Source organism: Leptinotarsa decemlineata, unplaced genomic scaffold (genome assembly GCF_025532065.1).
Source record: "Leptinotarsa decemlineata unplaced genomic scaffold, Ldec_3_MD MMD2_tig00000882_RagTag_RagTag, whole genome shotgun sequence".
In the NCBI taxonomy this organism is placed as follows: Eukaryota; Metazoa; Arthropoda; class Insecta; order Coleoptera; family Chrysomelidae; genus Leptinotarsa; species Leptinotarsa decemlineata.
The window spans coordinates 5925887-5946287 of record NW_027412556.1 but is presented as its reverse complement, the minus strand read 5'-3'; the positions used below and the strand labels follow the sequence as shown (position 1 = coordinate 5946287).

Below are 20401 nucleotides of genomic sequence, written 5' to 3'. Positions count from 1 at the left end.
ATTCAGTGGGCATACTTGAAGACTGGCTATAAATCAAATTATCTAAGAACAATTCGTTCAGGCCAGTCTCAACTCCCTACACACTAGGTTAATGGACTGACACCTATCAGAAAACAACTACTCCCCTGGCTAATACCACGAAGGGCGTTGGATTATATCCGACAGGTGTCAGTGTAGGATTCTTCACAGAAGTTATTCCTGCATATGGAACACACTTGCAGACCGGTTTCGGGCCGTTTGGCCACTCGTCAGTGCAAGGTAGTGTATATCATCAACATAAAGTCGATGATTTACGATAATTGAAAATCGAATTCCGTCAGAGTATCATTTCTCGAACTAAGCTGAAGCATACAACAAACAACAGATTTGTCGTCGCCCCATCTGCACTGACACCTGTCGGATATAATCCAACGCCCTTCGTGGTATTAGCCAGGGAAGTAGTTGTTTTCTGATAGGTGTCAGTCCATTAACCTATACTGTGTAGAGAGTTGAGACTGGCCTGAACGAATTGTTCTTAGATAATTTGAATTTCCTCTAGATGGATTAGATATGAACAATTATACAGCTGATAATGTGACTCCTTGTCGCTATAATCTATATGCACTTTCGAATCACAGTGGGTCTACCTACAACGGACATTATACAGCATTCTGCAGACATCCTTATATTGGCACGTGGCACGAATACAATGATTCACAAGTGTCACCAATTTCACCAAAATCGCTTGTGAGTGGAGATGCATACATCCTCTTTTATGAAAAGGAGGAAACGAGTTCGCACCTTTGAGCGTTTTGTAAAGTTATTTTTGAACTGTTCATTTTATTATTATGTATTATCTAGTTAAATGTTTATAATTTATTAGGAAATAATTGAATGATGAAAAACATTTTTATCGGCACAGATGGTAAAAGGTTCTATAATTTTGAAAGACTGAAAAGTGCACACCTTTGAAAGCTGTATTTTCCATGTTCTATGATTTCATGATTTATCCGATTCGCAATGAAGTTCAAATATTTCAACTCCATTATAAACATAAAAAAATATTAAATAAAATAGTTATCTTTCAACTATCGATTACAACAGATAGGACATGTTGAAGTTACAATTTTAAAGTGTCCTTAAAAACATTATTATTAGGGGTCAATTGACAAAACGAAACGAAATAATAGAACAATACGAAACAATTATAATGATGAACAACATAAACTGTGAAATACTTCTATATTACTTCAAGGCAGAAAATATTCGAATTCCTTAATAGTATAAAGGCATTTTCAAAACATTCAAGGGACTGTTGAAAAAACGGCAGGTTGCATTGATGGGATACTTTTTCACAAGAATTTTTAAAAATTCAGATTGGTATGGCTTTGCCCAGGTTTCGTATATGCGAACGCGCCTTTACTGTAGTTTGTAGGTGTCCTATTAGTAAGTTCTCAGTTTGTACTGTTTGGAATCGTCCAAAATCAGTGAATCAGTTGTAGACTGAAAAGGTTAACGTGACAAAATGTTCAGTATTCAGTTGGGTGACTGTTTTCTGACAGTTCGGGCAGAGAACCAGAACAAGCCTAGTTAGAGGTGTCTATTTTGCGCGCATTTTGCCATAATTTATCTAAAAGCGATAGAGGACGTGTTTTGTGATTCGTGAGACAGTGACTGAATTGTTCACTGTGGATTGTGGTTGTGGATTTAGCTAATGTAATTGACGCTGTTCAAGTTTCATGGTCTCGATTTTTTGATAGTTAGCAGTACATATAAATAAGGTTTGGAATTATTGAAATAAATCTTGGTGAAGTCGTATATTTTCAATGCGAGGTATAAGAGCTTTTGTTCGCGTTACGAAAATTATACAATTCTTAGTCAACAGTGAGGAACTCAATATAAAACAAACGAAAATTTCATGTGTCACAATCATCACAACTTTCAAGAAACTACACTCAATTCAAGATCTAAAAATGCCTACACTAAATTACTACAAACAAACAGATTATCTTCACCTCAACAAATATTTATGCTTTGAAAATGTTTGTGAAACTTTTGTGCTTGAGAGTGATTTATACATTATTTTTTGTAGATGCCAAACTCAAGAAAGAGGCAACACTCTCGCTCCAGGTCGAAATCTAAATCACGCTCTCGTGATCGCTCCGATTGTGATTACAAACGCAAGAAGTATGACGATGTAAAGATTGAATCGCAAAACAGCAATCTGAGGTGAGTCAGTAACAATCTCGGAAAAAGGAGTTGATGTGGTCGACAGACAAGTTTTAGTGTCTAGAGCTGAGAGGTATATAATTAATCTTTGTAAAAAGTTCTGGTCAGAGTTTTATTTGAAAAACATATTGTTCACAGTAACCCTGTAGGTAAATTATTTCAACGTTATGGATTTGATGAGAAAATTTACAATTTTCACTTGAAATTGAATCTTTTCCAGTATATCAGAGGCAAACAAGTTATTTATTGGACTTACCTAATTTTGTTGTCTGAATACTTATCCGAATTCAAGTCCAAGTGTCAAAGTTAATTGGGATCGATCCTAGTGAAGATTATCAAATATCTGGATGATTAAATTTAACAAACAAATACTTATTTTAATGGGAATACACCTGAAAAGATTCAAGGGATTGAAAAGAAATGATTAAAAAAAGAATGATTTGACGCTATATTTGAAATATAATTTTAGAGTTCTACTGTATTTTAAAAAATTCCCTTTTGGTAATAAAATCTGTCACAAATATGATGTAACTGACCAATTAAACAGATTTTTTTAAACAGATAATTGATGAAAATTCATTGCGACATATTTAAAAACACACTTGAAAGTTCACAAAACCGCGACACGTGTTTCGCTATACAATAGCATCCTGACTGACTGACTAAACAAATTCATTGTCATGTTTTCATAATAATAATGATAATAATGTTTATTTAAAAAATGCTTAAATTATTTATATAAAAAATAATCACATGTCATGCCTTCTAGTGTTATATTCGTGTTCTGTGGCATTCAGATTAAAAAGTTCTCTATTTTTTAACAAATGTACATTCAAAAATGTACAGAGCATATACAGTCATGATGTTGTTTTTTAAAACTGTTCGACAAGAGTCCTTATAATGTTTGTAATTGATTATTCTCATTACTCTTTTTTGAATAAGAAATATTCTATTTGTATTCTTATTGGATCCCCAAAAAATTATTCTGTATCTCATGACAGATTTGAAATTTGCAAAATGACATAAAGCTGCTTGCTTTTCTAGATGTTTACTAATTATTCTTAGTCCATAGGACACTTGTTTTTCCTCCTGCTGTTAGGTAGTTTGCAAATAGTATCACTTTAGTTTTAAGCTCGTTCAATACTAACTTTTTTGTTTTCTGTAACAGTTTACCATCATCTCTGGATATGTATCTCCCCCTGTCAGAAGGCTTGTATCATCAGCATATATAGTTATGAATTGATTCTATGCTAATTTAGATTTGCATAAATCATTCATGAATATAACAAACAACAGTGGGCTCGCTACACTTCCTTGCGGTATATCTGTAGATGTGATAATATCAGATTTGAAGTTTTTTGAGTCTTTAGTGATATTGACTCTCTGTTTTTACTAAATATGAGTGAAACCATTTAAGAGCATTTCCTCTTAATCCATATTTCTCTAAACTATTTACCTTATCTAGGAACAACTCATAAGACTGGAGAATAATGAATAACAATTTTTACCAGAGCTATTAATTTACCTACTTTAAATATCTGTCCTAATTGCCAATTTTTCCATTTCAAACTAAATTCAATGAAGGGGGACAATTCAAATCTATTTGACCATTAAGCCATAATCCAGAATTTTTACATCTATCGATTTCTGAACATTCACAAAGGTTGATTGCCAACCCTTCTTTTCCAAATGTTGAATCAGTCTTTTCATTCAAAAAACTACTTCTATGGTCTTTCATTATTTTGGAGGTAGTCCTTCCGGTTTGGCCAATATAAAATTCAAGACCAGAACCACAAGTCAACTTGTTCACTCCTGATCTATCCAACACTAAGGTTTTATTTTTATTGTTTTCAGTGAGTTTACTTGAAAAAAAACAAGCAATATTATTAGTAGGATCACCACAGAATTTTTACCAACAGTATTATGGTGCCCAAAGAAGCTATCGTGTAGCGTAACAAGTATTGCGGTTTGGTATACTCTCAAGTGGTAATTACATCAAAATGCGTGTTTTTTAATTGAGAAAAATGTCACATTGTTTTCCATATAGAAATAAAATTTCCTTGATAATTGTTTGTGAAAGAAAATGATACTTCAACAAGGGACATTTTCTTTGGTTCTCTGGGTACTGGAACAATGTTTATAATGTGTATACTGTTTCAATTGAAAGAAGATTCATTTGAAGTGTTGTGGTTATTTGCTGGAGAATTACCAAACACGTAAAATTTTTGAAATTCGTCAAAAAAATTGTTTTTCTCTTGACTTGGACTTTTCGTGATATTCCAACAAATGATAATAAAAACTCTAGGGAAGTGGCGGTATTGTTTACAATATGATTCCAAATAAGGTTATTTTGGTAAAATAGATTTTTTTTTATTCCGTAAACGTGTCACTTTACTAGTTTTTATTACCAAAAGTGAGTTGATTATTTCAGTTTTCTGCTCTGCTTCACAGTGAATATTAAAAGAAAAACAAGCAATTGAAATGGATAATGTGTTATTCAAATCAACATCTAGTTCCATACAATTACAGTCCACTTACAATTGTTCTGTGTGAATACAACTATATGATTGAATGTTGGGGAATATGAATATGTTAACCAACCTTTGCTCTGGCTAGGAATATAAAATCCTTCACTTTATATTTTTTTTTAATTGATTCTAATTCACCTTGATTATCAGTATGTTCAATTCCATTCCAATTCTCCCCATTGTGGTAGGTGAACATATGAGGCTTTGCCAGATTTTGGTTTCAATTTGCAAAAATTGTTCACAAAGTTTGGAAACACGTGTTTCATTTCCACTAAGCGATATGCGTCAAAGTCTATTCTAGAATCCGCTCAGTTTACTAGCATGTAATCTGACTTATCAAGGAAGGGAAGTTTATTGAAGTGAATAAAGTGTGAATCTGAAGTTGATCCCATTCAAAAAAGTTGGATTGCCGGAAGAACCTAGGAATAGACAGAAATTGGAAATTTCTAGAACGAAGATCCCAACTAAAGGTAAGATCACATGAGCTGAGCTGTTTCACCATCACCTGGATTTCTACCTGGGCAGGAGAAAAATAAATAATGATCTTTCAATACATGGCGGGCAACTTACAAATCGAGGACAACCTGACCAACTTCATCATTATTATGGGTATGAACAAATATCCTCAAACTTGGGTTCAAAAACCAATATATATTTTTTATCAACAAAATCCCTTCTCTATTCTTGATGTGAAAACAAAATTGATCTCGTCATCATATCGTCAGATATTTCAGAACATGAAACGTTTGTTGAACTATAATTCTTTTCAATTAAAGAAGTTGCCGTTAATGAAAGTATCTATGATGATCAACTACATATATCTAATGATTTTTGTCAATCTATGCATTTTGAAGTTGTATCCGTCTCATCTACAATTCTTGGTTATTGATTGATGAATGTTTTAATCTGTTGGGTCGTATATACCCATTGTACCCCTGTTATTATAATTTGATTCATTATTGTTCTTACTTATATTCAAATCAATTTTCCTGAAGCTTCAATCACGTAGCGAGGACTTTAATATATGTTGATTGATATAAGCCTGATTTGTTTATTTTTATAAAATATTTCAAAAGGTCAAGCCCAATGACTTGAAGCCTGTTTGGCCATTTAAAAGACAAGAATAGGTTTTCAAACCAAAATTGTAAGAATTTCATATTTAGTTATTATTGGTGTGAATCAATTTTTTGACCTATTGCGGAAGCTTTGGTTGACCACTTTTACACGAGCAAATAACATCTTTTGTGGTAACAATCGGGGTTCTGACATCTAATCTCTGAAAGATATTAACATGAACCAAACAAAATTAGAAATCTCTTTCAATGAAACCATTCCGTGACTATCATTACACATAACCCACCTAATTAACTATCCATAAATTTCATATACGAGCTCTCAGACTATTCAACCTATTTGGTTTGGATTTTATGTTAAAAAATTATGAAGTTATAATGTTTCCCCAATGTCAAAAAATGTAGTTATCTCAAAAACTCTTTGCTCTTTTGAAAATAATGTTTATAGATAATAAACACATATCCTAATATTCTGAATTCTGCATAATATTTTCTAAATGTCTGCATAATGTCATCAAATTGTCATTGTCTTGATTATTATCCTGTCTAATTCATTTATCATTTGCTTTTTTTCTCATCAAGGCAAGCAGGAACCGGGAAACATCTCTAACCCATCCCATTTCTTTGTTGCCTTTCAAAAACTTGTTGATTCTTCAGGGAATTTGACTCAACATACGAGGTCTGTTGAAAAAAAATAGGTGAATTTTCATTTTGTTCAAAAAATATTTATTCATTCATGAATTTCTATTTTGTCCCCTTCAAAGTAGTCCTCCTCAGATATGATACACTTGTGCCACCGCTTTTTCCAATCCTCGATGCAGTTCTGATATGCCATTTTTGGTATGTTTGGGCTATCTTAGCGATTAGGTTTTTATCTCCTCAATCGTCGCAGAACGCCGTCCTTTCATTGGTGTCTTCAATTTTGGTAACAGGAAAAAGTCGCAGGGGGCAAATCTGGTGAATACGGTGGCTGATGCATGATTACGTTGTTGTTATCGGCCAAAAAACTACAAACAAGCAATGAAGAGTGAGCAGGTGAATTATTGTGATGCAAAAGCAATAAATTGTTTTTCCACAATGCCGTATTGCTTCTAGCAAACGGTGCATAATTCAAAATAATACTACTTATTGAAATTTGATCGAATTTGGCGTGTTTGGTGTTGGCGTCTTGGGCTCTTCCATCAGGCTCTTTTCAAAATGTGCTTGGACATCAATGGGAGCGTCGTCGTTTACGTCTTCTCGACTTTTTGTGAACACTATCAACATTTCATGTGTTTATAGTACTAAATTCCATTTTTTGCCCTGTCTGACTATTATGTCTCTCACCAACAAACTAAACAACTGAAACTGTGAACATAAGTTCTAGAGGAGTGAACCAACATTAAAAAAATGGCCAATGGAAAGTACATAGCCTGCGAAATTTGAACATTCACCTTATTTTTTTGAACAGACCTTGTATGTATCACTTAACAATAACAGTTTCATCACATTGATTTTCTTTCTTATAAGTTGAATCTTATTGAATCGGTTCAATATTATTGGATTGAACTAGGGATTAACATTGGTATCTGTAGAATGAGTTCTTATATATCCTCCTTCAAGATATCGTGTGAACGTGGTCATTCATAGATCATTATTGTTATTTCAGTATATAAAGTATCTTGGCCAATGTTACATTTCAGTAAGAAGTAATTGATAGTGAAAATTATGAATTATATTTGTAATTTGAAAACCTTTGTTGTTTTACATTGATGATAAAATAATTTGTTCTACATTCCTGTCACAAGAAGGGCTTTCTTATAATCAAATTTTTAAGTTTTCTAATGTATCATAATAATTCATAAATTAAATTTGATTTTTTTCAATAATTTTGGTTACCTGCAGGCCACCATAAATCAAAACACCTTGTAGAGTGTTTTTCTTGTCAGACACATTCAGACATTCATTAAATGCATAGAGTTTTATCAAACGTCAGTAACAAGAATTATTTTAATGATCAATGTAGGTATTCTTTCAAAAATTATTTGTATTATTCCATTTAGTCCTGATGAAATTTTAAAGTATTTCTTTTTTTTCAGTGTCACTTCCTCCGGAAATTCTGCTGACACGAAAGAAAAGGGTCATATCGAGGATGTAGGAAACATCTGTAGGGATGCAACTGATACGAAATTAAATGAGAATCAAGTAATTACTGATGATCATGAGAAAAATAACAAAGATGACATAATCACAGAATCAGACTCTGAAAGGTGCAATGGAAATGTGGTTACTGGAGTTGAAGATGTTTGTATGGAAGAACTACCAGAAGAAAAAACTGATGAATGTTTGGAGAGTACCGACAAGGATATAGTTGTGGTGCTGGATGAATCGGGCGACAAATTGAACACATCGAAACAACTTGAAAACACTCCAAAAAAAGGATCTGGTTCGAAAAAGAAACTCGAATCCGAGAAGAAGCGCCTGGAAAGGGAAAAAGAAAAAGAGGAGAGGGAAAGGAAAAGGAATGAAGAGAAAGAACGAATTTTGCAAGAGAAACTGAAGAGAAAGGAAGAAAAGCAACGAGAATACGAACAGAAACAGAGAGAAAAGGAAATTAAGGAAGAAAAGAAGAAGAAGGAAAGAGAAGAAAAAGAGGAACAAAAGAAAAAGAGAGGGAGGAAAGAGAACAGAAGCGGAAAGAAAAAGAAGAAAAAGATGAACAGAAACGGAAGGAACGAGAACAGGAGAAAATTAAAAAACAACAAGAAATTGACGAAAAAAATAAGGAGAAGATCAAAGAGGAAGAGAAAAAACAAAAAGCAGCTGCAGCGTTTGTCAATTTTTTTGTTCCGAAGAAAAGTGACAGTCCTCTGGAAGAAAAAAAGTGTCACTCTGCAGCATTCATGGCATTCGAAATTAAATCTGATATGAAGTTGCCCTCTCCTAGAAGAAATTCCTTGACTGAAGAAGAGAAAAACAGTTTAGATTCTCATTTAGAGAACCAAAACTGTGAAGAAACTTATTTAAAAGAATTGAAACGTGGGAAAACAATAGGAAGGAGTTTCAAAACATGGCCGTATGAAGAACCAGTCGAAGATGATGTGACCATTGTAGAAGTGGGAGAAACTATATGCGAAGATAAATCTACCCTTCTAAAAGTGAGGGCAAAGTTTTTCAAATTCAGAGAAAATCGTAGGCCAGCTTATTATGGCACTTGGAGGAAAAAAAGCAAAGTTATTACTTCTAGAAAACCTTTCACGGAAGACAAGGAGATCCTGAATTATGAAGAAGATTCTGACGATGACTGGGAAGAAGAGGAACAAGGCGAATCTCTCAACGGTTCTGAGGATGAAGCAGAAAAAGACAACGACGAAGAAAAAGATGACTATGAAGTAGATAATGATTTCTTTGTGCCTCACGGGCATTTGAGTGATGATGAGATAGATGACGAAGAAAAAGCTAGACTATCACCCGAGTCTCTGAAGCAAAAGCTCAAGCTGCTCAAAGAGGAATTTGATCAGGACATGAAGTCCAAAACCAATAAGTTGAAACCAAGATCAATAGGTTGCATCTGGTACAATAAAGACGGAAGCAATGTAGATGAAGCACTGGATAAATACTTACAGTCTTTGGCGATAATTTCCAATGGTCCAATTGTGATAAAAAAGAGAAGTGAAATTTCCACTGCTCCTAAATATTCCAAGGTAAAAATGTCTAAGGAACTCAACCCTGAACATATTCCAGTATTTCTCAAAATAGCCCATGGAAACACCAATAAAAAAATTGTGCTGGTTGAACAATTCCTAAGCCACATGGAAAAAACTGGACTCACAGTAGATATTTCTAAAGCAACTCTAATAAAGAAATTGAAGCAGTTTGCAAAGTGGAGGAAAGGTGACGAAAATGGTCCAATGAAAAACAAATTTGGGTGGTTTGTTCACAAAGAATATAAACTGAAATATGATGTGGATCTAGTATAGACCACATCAGTTCTGCTTTGAGGAGTTTGATACTTCTGAGGTCTTTGTCTATACACTGCAGAACACAAACATTTCGGAATCAGTTATAAAAGTATGTCTCCTGCCTTAAAGACTATCAAGGTTTATGAACAGATTTATTTAAGAAAAATAACTATTTTCATTTTGAATCCAATATTATTCATTTGAATACGCTAACTGATTCAAAATAATAGCCCAGTGTTTTAATTTCTCAAATAAGTAGCAGTATACTGAAAGGTAGAAGTATAGCTTATTTTACTGTTTTAAATAAAAATGAAGAGTCCAAGAAACCGGTTGTTTAAATGTCAATCCATTTTACTTTCGAAACATTTGGTTCAGAAATATGACTATATAAAGACGTTAACTGAAAGACTCATAGATTCATAAATACATCTTCCTAGATTAATACAGTACTTATGAATAAATAGAGATACAAGCAAAGGTCGTACCTGGGCGCCATTTTTAACCAATATTCCAAAAGTAACAGAAGGTATTCAAGCAAAAAAAAAATAGAAATAGCAATGTTGAGTTGTTACATGTTTGAAAAAATAAGCTGATGTATTTTAAGATGGGATAGTGATAAGCAAAGTGCTTTTAAATAATAATATGAATGATAATGAGACTATTCTAAACCTGAAATCTGTATTGGTATAAAACAAAACAAGAAATATATAATTTACATGTTCACATGAATATAAATATAATAAACAAAATATACAATTGAAAATAATTATTTGCAAATGGAAAATAAAGGGAGAAGGAAAATTCGTGAAACCTGATGTTTACTTGTATCAAAATAGATGAGAATTATTAGACTATTTTTAAAACATAGTTTGAATCAGATCTGGATTTCCCAACAATAATTCAGCAAATCATTTAAATATAATAATGATAACTATGAAATGGTAGGGTAAACAGTTCAAATACCAACGATGCATACATCATATTGAATTTTGCATCAGATAATAATTATGATGCACTGTTTGGAACCTTTGGTGTAGTACTGAATATTACTGGAGTTTTTTCCCAACACCAAATCGTTATTTTAAACACCTCGACACATGTGTCGATCACCAAGTGATCATCTTCAGGAGGATCACTTGGTGATCGAAACACCTGTCGAGGTGTTAAAAATAACGATTTGGTGTTGGGAAAACACTCCAGTAATATTTAGATGATAATGTGAATAACTTCTAAAAGCTCACTTGAAAATATAATGTTGATTTTCACTTTGAAAGTTTTACAAAATCGCGACACAAGCAAGATTTGCTTAGGAAAGCCATTATGTCACACTTCTATAGTGAAAATCAAAATAAATCTTGTTAGTAAGTTTTGAGACAATCGATTTGTTTGGACAGAAGGGGTTTCTCGAATACCGATTCAATAATTGTTTTCATCATCTCCTGATGATCTAAAACTGACCAGTACAGTTGAATAGTTAGAAAATGATGTTTCGTAACCTTCAAAATTTGTGAAATGTTTTGCAATAGACAATTTTAAAGTTGAGCTTGAATCAACTGTTCGCGGTAGTGGTATAACAAGTTTAATTAAAAAAAGAACACAAATTTTATCGCTGGTTCGAAATTTTGGAGCAGTTATATGAAAATTTTATGTTCCAGGCTCAGAAAACTTATTTCACAATGTGTAATTGTAACAATCAGTTGACAACTCAAGTGAAGTAACAGATATAAACTGGATAATAGAATTTAGGATGAATTTTTCGAAAAAAAAAATCCCTCGCCAGAACAAAAACGTTCTCTCTCGACGCACGTTTCGCTAACCAAATTAGCATAATCAGGACAGTCCTGATGATGCTAACTTGGTTAGTGAAATGGAATCCCATCGATTGTACTACTTTACGAAGAGAATCTTCTCCTCCTGTGTATCTAGTTCCTTTAAATTTTCTTTAAAAAATATTCGTCATTGTAGGCAAAATTTTGTCAGTGATATAAGAATTTATGATAATTCTGCGTTACAAATTTTTATCTACGTTGCCTAAATCGGTGTTAAACTTTTTCCTATTTTTCGTTTCAGTTGGCTATTTAAAAGAAGAACTTGCACCTCGTTTTATATCCCTTTGTTCTGTAACAATTCTTCGAATACTTCTTTCTGAAACACTTGTTGCAGCAATCACTCTTTCGTAGAAATTATCTAATAGAATGTTAAGTACCCCGACGCCTTTTTTTTTCTCTCCGAGTTTGAATATTTAAATTATGTTTATGCATTTTACTGAATACGGCTTACGGCTCGAATAATCTAATAGACTGATAACAGATTTCTACACATCTACTGCATATCTTGAGAGAGGGCCTCTCTCCGGCCATAACTCAGTCCGGCAGATGTACATATCATAGAAGCTCTGAGCCCATATTCAATAATACATTAATATGAAAGTACACATTCAAAAGTACTTTTTTATTGTTGAAATCCCATATTTTATAACACAATATGTAGTATATAAAAAAAATGTATCTGATGCTATTTTGCAAAGTCGCAAACTGCCTTGAACGATTGAGGAAAAACTAAATTGACTATAAAATAAATGTATACTTACCTTATATCAGTTCCGGAAAATTAGTAAAATTTAGAAGATTTGAGAATTACACAGATTACACTTCTGTATAGAACACTGATGGGTTATCAGTACATTAGTTCAGTTTCGCCCGTCTCAGATTGATTACAGATTACACTTCTGTATAGAGCACTGATGAGTTTTCAGTACATTAGTTCAGTTTCGCCCGTCTCAGATTGAACTGGTATTCAGTGAGTATAATGCAATGGGGACACCTTTTCCCAGACTTTTCTATAGACAGTTTTCATTGAAGAAGAAGAAAATTATATCTTGTTGAACCGTGATTTTGGGGTTATGTAAGTTTCATAGCAATATATGAACTAGTGCAAACGATGTTTTCGTTATATGTAAATAGAGTAAACAGTACATTCAACAGATTGATGTAAATGGATATTTTTTCTCGGGCAATTCCAAAGCAATAGATTTTGAGAATTTCTTCACTTTTGGGGAACATGAAAAATCACTTTTCTTACTTCAACTACTTTACTTCACATTCCTTTCGAAGCTGGTAACTTATAAGTGAATCCTGATTCAGAGTAAACCAGAAACCATTTGTCTCAAATATTATAATGAAGCCAGTTCAGAAAGTCTAGTTAAAGTTTCCAATAATTATTATTCTAAAGTAAAGAAAGATCTGAAATCTCAAAACGGTGAACTCAACTATATTATATCTGGAATGAAACTCAAAATGAAATAATGAGACAGTTTGAATGTACCCAAAATAAGGATGGTAAGTTTACAAGCAAGATCTATACTTTGAGTTTCAGATTTATTGCAAATTTGGAAGAAAAAAACAACGATGCTCAAAAAAACTTTTTACTAGTTTTGTACAATTTTGAAAAAAAAATTAACTGAAAGGTAAGGTAAGTAAATTCGTAAGTACTACTTGTATCAGCAATTAAAAGTGAAATTCTGCAGAGAAAAATTTTCCAGAGGACAAAATTGTAATTCTTGCTCAGTGTTCAATATACAAAGTTGAAACTCTTTAAATCGTTAAGCATATCCCACACTATTCTTCAGCTAAAGATTTGTTCCCAGATGATCTCAAAACAGCTAGATCATTAATTATAGACTGATACAAATTAGAGTCACGATGAAAACTTGTGCATTTTTCTTGGTACAACTTCAAAAGTACGTTGAGTATGGTTCTGCCGAACGAAACATATCGCAGAAATCATTGAGCTGAATAGAACATTAAGTGGAAGTTATTTTAAAGATTTATGTACCTTAACGATTTTTTTTACATAGAAGTCAGTTATATTTTTTGTTATCTCTGGCATGAAATGAATCTGTTAAAAACACCAGAAAAAATATTGTTTCTCGGCGCACGTTTCGCTAAGCAAGGTATCACCATCAGAAGTTTTAGTCATCTGAGGATGATCACTTGCTTAAGAAAACGTGCAAGTAGAAACAGTATTTTTTCCGGTGTGGTAAAAGTTTTTTTTAATAAATTCATTTCACTGTTCCAATTACACCTATGTATGTCATCTTACTCATGGAAAATAAGTCTTTGATGTACATAGTTTAAAAAAAAATAAACTTTCAGTTGAGTATGTGGCAAAAAATATAACCATTTTTATGAAACTCAATAAACTATGGTAGTAGTGTTTCATTTGAGAATAAAAAATCCGTAATGAGGCAAGTTGTCTTATTTTATTCAGTTATATCATAGATATACCTACTAAAGAAGTGCATTTTATTGGCAACGTTTTTTTAATATATAGATTTGTGGAACAATAGTGGGTATTATAGTTTGGAAGGTTTTTTCGAAACTGTCCATAAGAAAAAATTGTTTTTCCTAACGACGTTATTTTCTAATAATTCATGAACTTGTTGTGTTTCATTTACATTATTATATGTCATTTTATCTTTTTTCTTGAGTACCTATAAAAATATTACAGCGCATTTTGGTTAATTTTTTTATATATAAAATATTGATGTAATATATCGAAGAATTTAATAAAGATCTGTTTATTTATTTGTCTTTTCATCTCTTTACTTTTGTAAAATTTGATGTTGTTACTCTGTCTAGGATTTTCTAAAGAGTGGTGTGTGATTAGGAATATCACTTCTTTTCTTATCGACATAAACTCGCGTCACATTGTGTACGAGGAGGTGATCAAGGGTGGTCAACATCTGGTAACGTTGGCCTTCAGAGCGATACATCGATGCTAGCCACGATGTTGTTCGTCACCTCCATCTTCAGTAACATTGTTACCTTGAACGAAAACTTTCAGCTCGTTTGTTAGTGGCATCTTTAGGTTAGGTCAAAAATGAGTAGGTATATTCGACCTTCCATCGAAACCCGCAAGGGTTTATTGTGGCTCACACTCGATCAAATAAACCCAGCTTTTCATCGAAGCCGATTAGTTTATATGGTGAGTAATCTTTCAGGTGAGAAGGTAAGAGTGAGGCTTTGCCAAACTCTGAAAACCTTGATTCAGTCCGCAGCGGGTTAGTCACAAAGTATGTGCTCTGCTGTTTCATCATTATCCAAATAGACACACACTGTCTTCCGACAGTTCAAGTCTCTGCATATAAATGATTCAGACGACAGTGACCTGTAAGGAGGCCTGTTAGACATCGTAGTTCATCTCTACTGTAGTCCAACAACTGTTTGGTATCAAGCTTCGAAGGGTGAACAAACGCCTTGGAGTGAGCCAATCCTGGAAGATTCTGCCAGAAGTCCAAATCTTCTGGTCATCCAGGTGTTCAGTATTTGTTTAGCAAAGCCTAGAGCTATGTCATTGACAGGTTCTGGTCTCATGAAGCTGCTTGCAGCACCCTCCTTTGCATGGGAGTCAGCAGCCTCATTGCCTTCCAGGCCAGTATGGCCAGGAATCCAGACCAGAGAATATTTGTTGAGTCTTGAGGAGTCATTTTTGGCAATTTGCTACCACTTTAGACGTTGCTCGATAGGAGCCAAGCGCTTCCAACGCCGCTTGACTATCCGATAATATTTTCATTGACCTGTGTATGAGGTTGGATTCTACCTTATCTCTATACATACAATGGGGAATGTTCCTCCTGACGAAAATCAAGTAGTTTTCATAAAAGAGCTCTAAAATAACGCATTTTAAACTCATCGTTTCAACCCTTTTCTTGAAAAAATTATTTAAATACTTAAAAAAGAGGGATGAAATAATGCATTCAACATTTAAAGGGATTCGTTTCTATTTCACCATTTGGCAACATCGGTTATAGCTAATAAAGGACAATGAATCTGTATGAGACAAACAAAGATGACATATTTCAGAGGCGTGCTGTTCTTTTACTTATGTTCCGAGACATTCTGTGACATATGACATTTTGTGCACCTAACCTATCTGCCTCTATATAAATAAATAACAAAACAATTGTTGTTTATGTGGTATTTTACTATAATTTATATTTTGCCTTAATTGTTGATTTATAAAGATAATTTTTCTTTTTCAAAGTAGAATATCTAGGTACGTATAAATTATTTCAACTTGATATAGGCGCTGTTGCCAATATGTGAATTAGAAACAAATCCCTTTAAAATTAAAACCCAACATTTGAAACATCAATTTGAATACTTTTCGAAGTGATTTTGAAAAACTCATGAATTTAACTCAACTTTATTTTGTTAAAACTTGCATTTGCTGTAATAACCCAAATTGAGGAACATTCCCCATTCAATAGCACAGATTTTCGCTTGAAATACAGTTGCACAGGTCCCTAGATATCGTATTACTATCTTATATTCACACAAACACACTCGCCCATTACCTTATCCTTGATCCACAATAAACCCTCGTAAGTTGAAGTGGACCAACGAATAAATTGAAATACCATTCTTTGGGAATGCTGCATTGCTGGCAACAGGTTTCTTTGAGAAACCTGAGACTCAGGTGCGAGACTAAGGTACTGTTACACGTACCATGTCTAACACATTCATTACTTTTTTGCTGTCTGTGATTTCTAAGTGTCCTGCCATCCATTGAAGGATCAATCTATTCCAGTCCTTCAATTCTTCACGGCATTTCTTTTTTTGTTCTCTCTTTTCACTGATGTATCTGCTGCTGAATAAAGATTATTATTATTATCAGAGTAGTCACGTTTGAGTTCGTCAGTGCTGCCTGTGAAAATTTCGATCCGCTTATTTCATTTGATGCTTCAATTCAAGATTTCTTGTGCATTACTCCCATTTCCACCCGGAAGACTGATATGTATAAATCGAGCTTGTAGCTGCAACCTAAATTCATAACATTATACTCGTACTTCACCGTCTGTCTATATTTGCTTTTCATGTATCTTTATATATGATTTATGTAGGAGGAGGAGGAAGAATTCATTTATTGAACCTCATTCGATGTCCCACATCACCAGAGGTAATGGTGTATACAAATAAACCTGCGTTAGATGTAGAAACTCAGTCATCACCTCCTGATGATGCAAACTTGGTGAGCGAGACGCGCGCTATCAGACAGTGTTTTTGTTCATCTCCATACGAAGTGAGATTAACTCTACCTCCAATAAATGATGTGGGTAAATGATACAGGCTGATTCACGGTGGATGGCACATTAGACGTTTCTGGTGAACCAGACAACGGATCACTTTGAAAATTTAATGGAGGGCATATTCGGACATTCTGTAGCCAACTAAAATATTTTCGACAATGCGGTGTTGCCGCTTCTATTAGAAAGCAGTAGCAACTTTGATTTTTCAAATGGAACACTCTGTATATAATGTCATTTTTGGGATCTCCAACAATTGCCCGACAACTTTTCTTGATATTTCCCTATACCTATCTGTTACCGTTTTCGAAATAAAAATTAATTTCAATTTTTTTCTTCGAAAATCATGACTTCTAAAAATGCCGATATTTTTTAGTTAAGAAGTACTATGATATCGAAATTTGGTTTGGAGTTAGGTGATACTTGGACACTTCCCACACGTCAGCCTAATCTCCGTTACTTCAATACAGGGTGGTAAAAAAATACAGTTTTTTCGTTTGCTTGAAAAAGTTGCTGAAATTTGATTATTTTAAATGGAACACCCTGTATATTATTGAAAATTCGGAAAGCTGCTGAAATTTGCTTTCTTTCTATGCATATCATACCTATACCTAACTAGTCAAGTTTCGGACTTATGAACATTTATTTGTGAAAATGTCCCTTCAGAATGGTATTTCCATTCGGTATTTGGTAAGCAGGCCATGATTACTATTTGACAGTAGCGTTGTGACATTCTCCTAATAACATCGACATTTTCGTCACTTCAGAAGTTGCAAATACCTTCAAAACGATGGAACAAAACTATTCAAACGAAGTTCTTATGAATTTGTTTATTATTTTTGGACAGTGTGACAAAATTATCAGCAGAACATGTAGAAAGTTCAATGAAATGTATCCGAATCTACCGCCAATGAACCTCAAGAAATTTATACGAATTCAGAACAATTTCAATATGTTTGGATAAACTTTAAAAAAGCACCAAGAAACTTGAAATTGGAAATATTGATATGAATAATTATAAAAAAGTAAAACAATCATGTGGAATATTTCAAAATATGTTCGAATCGCTGGCCGTTCACTTCCAAGCACTTTAAAATGCGGGTGTTGACTGCTTTCGTGGTGGCAGATCTGATTTCATTGGGATCCAAATCTTCAAATGTTTGGGCAATCCTTTCTAACAATTCATCTCTCGAACGCACGGGTATTTTGTAAACTTTTTCTTTAAACATTCCCCACAAATAAAAATCTAATGGATTAAGATCGGGTGATCTCGCTGGCCAATTCCATGGTCCCAAGCGCCTCATCCACCGATCGTCAAATAGTCTATCCAGTTCTGCGCTCACTTCTCTTGTGCAATGTGCAGGAGCTCCGTCTAGTTCCATCGTTTTGAAGGTATTTGCAACTTCTGAAGTGACGAAAATGTCGATATTATTAGGAGAATGTCACAACGCTACTGTCAAATAGTAATCATGGCCTGCTTACCAAATACCGAATGGAAATACCATCTGAAGGGACATTTTCACAAATAAATGTTCATAAGTCCGAAACTTGACTAGTTAGGTATAGGTATGATATACATAGAAAGAAAGCAAATTTCAGCAGCTTTCCGAATTTTCAATAATATACAGGGTGTTCCATTTGAAATAATCAAATTTCAGCAACTTTTTCAAGCAAACGAAAAAACTGTATTTTTTTACCACCCTGTATTGAAGTAACGGAGATTAGGCTGACGTGTGGGAAGTGTCCAAGTATCACCTAACTCCAAACCAAATTTCCATATCATAGTACATCTTAACTAAAAGATATCGGCATTTTTAGAAGTCATGATTTTCGAAGAAAAAAATTGAAATTAATTTTTATTTCGAAAACGGTAACAGATAGGTATAGGGAAATATCAAGAAAAGTTGTCGGGCAATTGTTGAAGATTCCAAAAATAATATTATATACAGAGTGTTCCATTTGAAAAATCAAAGTTGCTACTGCTTTCTAATAGAAGCGGCAACACCGCATTGTCGAAAATATTTTAGTTGGCTAGAGAATGTCCGAATATGCCCTCCATTAAATTTTCAAAGTGATCCGTTGTCTGGTTCACCAGAAACGTCTAATGTGCCATCCACCGTGAATCAGCCTGTATTGTTTGTACAGTTGTAAAGCAGGTTGGTTTGGTTTGTACAATCATTCTAAAATGCAGTCAATATTTTCAACCTTTGGAAATGTTTCAAAATGAAATATATCAGCCTTTTCAACTTCTCACCTCTGGGATCCAAGATGTATCGAAGTGTGACTGCATACACGCATGAATTTTCTGGTTGATTTATTGATTCCGAGTTTCATTTTCTGTCCGTTTTGGCATGGTCTCATACATAAGTATCACAATGTCTCTTCGAACACTATCTTTCGAAGTATTATGAAGAGGTAACATTTCTGAAGAAGAATATCGAATGAGAATATGTAACAACCAGTATTTGCATTTGATTAATTGTGGCAGTAATTGTTTTCCTTGAGTTTGGAGTTCAAATTATTAAACCTAGATGTCGCCCAACTCGCGGTCCTTCCGTAAAGTAGGATTTTTCATTTTGAGTTTTCTAAAATATCTTCTTCAAATTCGTTATCAGCTCTTTCAATATATCGACAGAACCTTTCAGCAGAATTACTATACATACTTCTTTTTGATGTTGATTTGCGCTTTTCATCGATATTTATCAAGTGTAGGCTTTCGGATTGAGGTCTTGGCTAAGAGTCCAGCATTGGACCGTTCATTTTGTAAATTACAAACCTTGCTTGCAGTAGTCAGAGGACTAGAAAGATAAGTTCGCACCGAAGGGGTTCTAGCGACGAACGTAGGTATCAACGCAGTCATCGCAGATCACCGGCATCCAGGAAGCGTCATCGACATCATCAGGACAAAACACCATCGACGAAGAAGCATAGAAAGTCTTCTTCGAAAAATAAGGTGAGAATTTTTCGTCAACAATGTCTTGAGTTCGGGCCGAGATAAGGTAAGAACTTTATTTTTCACATGATATCAGTTTGATTTTCACCACAAAAATGAGATACACGGCGTCTTGGAATAAAATTCAGAACGAAAAGTTTTTTATGTACGGACTTGCGATGAAAGTGTGTTAATAGTCCAGACAGATACAAAAAAATGTAATAAACATTTTTGAAAATGAGTTCTGATAATGGATAGAGTTTCTTTAATACGCTTGATTGACTAGCGTAAATAATGAAAGTTAGTATGAGACAGAAAATGTTGTTTGAGAGTTACACTGACAAAAAACTTTCATCGCGTATTCGTGAATAAAAAATAATAATCCTCTGGAGTTTATAAAGTTTAGAATATCGATAAAATGCATAATTTTTGCCTTCGTTCAAAACACTTTGGAATCTTGAATAATTTGGAAAATAGAAATCAATTTGCCGAAATAATTTTGTTCTTCTCGAATTGTCTGGAGGTTCCAAAGAGGTTGCTAATTTTTTATTGTTGCCTTTGTTGGTCTAAGTCTAAGTAATGAATGTAACAGTAGTTGTTCATTAATTAACATGCATTTTTTCGTTATTCAG

At 33.7% G+C, this 20401-nt stretch overlaps 1 protein-coding gene across 1 annotated transcript; it reads left to right on the top strand.

Moving 5' to 3' along the window:
- Nucleotides 1–1869: 1869 nt before the first annotated feature.
- LOC111510106 (uncharacterized) lies at nt 1870–14336 on the top strand. The gene is given in 4 exon segments (XM_023165968.2): nt 1870–2021; nt 2072–2208; nt 7888–8453; nt 8456–14336. Coding segments are annotated over 4 exon segments (2085 nt in total). The 5' UTR covers nt 1870–1952; the 3' UTR covers nt 9769–14336.
- The last annotated feature ends 6065 nt before the right edge of the window (nt 14337–20401 follow it).